Genomic DNA, 4,144 nt, shown 5'->3' with positions numbered 1-4,144 from the left:
TCGTGTTGCAGGATTTTTCTCTCTCTTTCTCTCTTTATTGCTTTAATCGGTTACGTTGTATAGTTGTTTTAATTGCTACATTCTGTTTCTATACTATACTAGTGTAACTCTGATATTTTGTAAGCTCTGTATATTTGGTTAAATCTCGGTTAATTGTCATGCAAGAAACCGAATCTGTTTGTAATTTCTGAGCTGCTTTAATCGATTAAAGTAATTGTGTTAATCGTTTATTTGTATTCTGTTAATCGATTAATCTGGGGTTATTTTTGAATAATTTGTTGTTTTCGAAAAAGTGGATACTCTGACCGCTACACCTATTCAACCCCCTTCTAGGTGTATTTTAGTCACTGATACCTAACAAGTAATAATGCACATTTAACTTCACATACCCCACTAGATGAGAGTCTCGTATATTGGGTCATCCAACAAATACAAATAAATAATTAACTAACAATACATAGACCTTTTTTGTTTCAACACAGGAAAGAATTTGATTTAGTATCCATCCAATCTCATCAGCCCAATGATGGCTTAGGAATGTAATACATTTTAGAAGCTCATGCAATTCCTAAGAAATCCAATAAATTCCTAAGAAATCCTTCTGTTAAAAGCTCATGCATCAGTCCAAGACTAAAATTGGATTTAACAAAATCTACTGAAAGTCAAGACCTATCACTCATCTGCTTCCACCAGATCAATAACTAACACTTAATTCTGATACAAAAATATTTAAAATTGCATCATTTAGATTGCCGAAACCCTTGGAACATCAACTGGAAATTTGTGAATCTCATCCATCCAAGCACTCTTCTCCTTAGCAGGATTGATGGTCCTGAGAGCCTTCCATACAGCACTGTTGCACTTGAATCCAGAACCAAATGCAATTTGCCATGTTCTATCCCCCTTTCTGACACGTCCTTTGGCTTCTGAATAAGCCAACTCATACCAAAGTGAACTGCTGGAGGTGTTCCCGAAACGATAAAGTGTCATTCTTGATGGCTCCATATGCCATGGAGACAATTGCAAGTTCTTCTCTATTTCATCCAAAACAGCTCTTCCACCAGCATGGATACAAAAATGTTCAAAAGCTAGCTTGAAATCAGGAATATAAGGTTTGATCTTCATCTTGAAAAGTTTCTTTCCAACTAATGTGCCAAAGAATAATAGCTGCTCGGATGTTGGAAGGACAAGAGGCCCTAGTGTAGTGATATTGGTTTTTAAAGCATCACCTGCAACTGCCATTAGATCTTTTGACAAAGTAACACCGATCTTGCCATCGTCATCTTCTTCTTGGGTAACACAGCTGAAGCACTTGTCATCTGCAGCCTTATTTGTGCGAACAGTATGGACTAATCGGTATTTGGATCTTCTTTTGTCAGAGCTTTTGTTTGAAAGCAGAATTGCAGCTCCTCCCATACGGAATAAACAATTTGAAACTAGCTTTGATCGATCATTTCCTTCATACCAATTTAATGTGATATTCTCCATGCTAATGACTAATGCGTAGGAATTGGGATGGACCTGGAGAAGATCTTTAGCAAGATCAATTGAGATCAACCCTGCACTGCATCCCATCCCACCTAGGTTGTAACTCTTTATATTCCCTCGAAGCTTATAGTGATTGATAATCATAGCTGAAAGCGATGGCGTTGGGTTGAACAGGCTACAATTCACAATAAGAATTCCAATGTCTTTAGGCTTTACAGAAGTTTTGGCAAATAGCTCATCAATTGCGCCATACATTACAATCTCGGCTTCTTTCCTTGCTTCTTTCATTGAAGGGTTGGGAGGAATATTGAGGACAGCCTCAGGAAGGTAAGTGTTATCCCCAAGCCCAGATCTCTCCAGGATTTTTTGCTGGAACTCAAGATTTTTCTCTGTGAAATAACCAGTCATGCGAGACTGATCCATAAACACCTTTTTTGTGCATTTCCGAGCTTCTTCAGACTTGTAACAGGAGAAGTTAACCAGGTACACTGGTCGTGGACGAGTCACAAAGTAAAGGGTGGATAAAAATACCATGAATGTCGAACAAAGAATAACAGATATCAAGTTATACTGAAGATGCTCCCAAATATCATGAAGATCTTTGAGGGAAAAAGTGGAAAGCTGAGCAGAAATGAGCACCACTATGGGGGAAAGAAAGAGGTACATCCCATGGGTTATCAGGTAATGATAACCAAGTTTTACATACTTCAATTTAACAGACTTCCTTAAATCGGGAAGGTTTCGTGATGATGGTGGCAATAAGGGTGTATCTGATTTTACCTCTGCCATTTCCCTCCTGTACAAAATTTGAATCCATTTGGTTAGATAATTTTCATGAAATGAAAAGGACGAGATTAAAATGGGCAAAAGCATATAGGAGAAAGAGCTGTATAACTCAAGTCCCCTGCAAATAATATTTCCAATAACATACAACCGGGTTTTAGAGTATACTTACCCCTACAACAATAACATCGTGCTTAAATGGATAGGACAACTTATTTTATAATTTTCAACTTCCCAAACCAACCTTTTTCCTTTAGTTCCAAGTTCCAACTATTCAAATCACTATTTGTCCTTAGAATGGAACTCACAATCTATCCCACAATTCACCATTTTTCTTTCATTAGTATTTTAATCATATAGAGGGTGAGATTGACTCAACATTGTTGCTTAGTGACCATGAGATCATTGATTCAAATCCTGGAAACAACCTCTCCACTTGTGGGGGCAAGACTGTGTACATCTATCTTCCCCCAGACCTCAATAAGTAGGAGCGTCATGCATAGAGCCGCCCTTTTTAATATTTTAATCATATAGGGAGGCAAGACTTCCTTATGACAGTGCTCTAATTTCGGACAATTGCTAAATCTCTCTAGCAGTGAAGCAAGCCATCTACAATCCTTATTTTTTTACTATTGCTGCAAATGCTCTTATATGGGGACCAAGGTCAATGAAATTCTAAAAGCTAAAATGACAGTCTAAACCAAAGCCAAAAGATCGCGATATGTGGCTGCCTCTCTCCCTGCAACTGTCAATACCACGGATCAAACTTTTGAGTTTTTTGGACTATTTGGGTATCTAACGGGTCCTTGCACCAGTAAACCAACACCTTGATGGTTATGGTTAATGGGTTACCATCCAATATCATGATTAATACACATTTATCATCATTAAGCAGGTAATAAGTAGAAAAATGTAACATGAGATATGATTTTTGAAAGAAAAAAAATTAGAGGGCATTCATTTCATCATGAAATTGAAATGTCCATAGCACCATGAATCCAATTGTAGGATTTACTTAGATACGAATTAAAGTAGAACAGAATCTGGAAATGAGAGAAATTTCAATTAAAAATGTACCTTGAAAGGCTAGAACCACCAGAGAACGCTTGCCACAAATGAAGAAAGAGTGAGGGAGAATAAAGGGGTTAGAATTAGATAAAATATATTTGAATTAGTGGTTTAAAATGGTTAAAATAAATGTTGGGGTAATTAAAAATGTGGGGAGAAGGGAAATTTTTGTGAAGTTTTAGAATAAATGGAGTATTAGTGTGTGTATATATAGTATATTGGCCATAAACAGAAAGAGCTGGGAGAGGATTTTATATGGAAAGAAAGATCTAAGACACTTATCCTACCTTAATAATATTTACCATTTCTAGTTTATTTGTTTCCAATCTAGATTGATAATTGATGTTTACTTAATTTGATTAGAGGAGATTTTTAGTATAAAGAATGTTTCAAAAAATTTGGATCTTATTTGGTATGTAAGATTTGGTAAAAAATATATGAGAGTAATATATTTAATGTTAACATTTGATTTTGTTTAAAAAAATTTGGAACTTATTTTGTAATGCAAGATTTTGTAAAGAAGTGAAAGTAATACATTTAATATGCTTTTAAAATAATCAAGAAAAACGGAAATAATAAAATAATAATGATACCGGAAAATTACTGTCATCTGGAGTTTTTTTTTAAATTCAAAAGGAAAGAATTCTTAGTATTTATTCTTTAAAAAATAATAAATAATAAAAAATCATTCTTTTGGATTTAAATTACAGAGTTGTTAGTTGTTATTAAAATTTGGTGGTTAAGCATAAAAGGCTTATAAAGTTTATTTCCTCAAACTCTAGCACTAAGGCTCAGAAAATAACTA

The 4,144-nt window shown here is 35.0% G+C and overlaps 1 protein-coding gene across 1 annotated transcript; it reads right to left on the bottom strand.

Annotated features, from left to right (window-relative positions):
- Nucleotides 1-448: 448 nt before the first annotated feature.
- LOC109341613 (3-ketoacyl-CoA synthase 11-like) lies at nt 449-3,443 on the bottom strand. Its single transcript, XM_019579553.1, has 2 exons — nt 3,349-3,443; nt 449-2,284 (listed from the first exon to the last, which is right to left on the bottom strand). Exon 2 carries the CDS (start codon nt 2,275-2,277, stop codon nt 745-747), a length of 1,533 nt encoding a protein of 510 aa, XP_019435098.1. The 5' UTR covers nt 2,278-2,284; nt 3,349-3,443; the 3' UTR covers nt 449-744.
- Nucleotides 3,444-4,144: the final 701 nt, after the last annotated feature.

Source organism: Lupinus angustifolius, unplaced genomic scaffold, assembly GCF_001865875.1.
Source record: "Lupinus angustifolius cultivar Tanjil unplaced genomic scaffold, LupAngTanjil_v1.0 Scaffold_521, whole genome shotgun sequence".
NCBI classification, from domain to species: domain Eukaryota; kingdom Viridiplantae; phylum Streptophyta; class Magnoliopsida; order Fabales; family Fabaceae; genus Lupinus; species Lupinus angustifolius.
The sequence above is the reverse complement of the archived record's forward strand: the minus strand, read 5'-3'. Positions and strand labels throughout refer to the sequence as shown.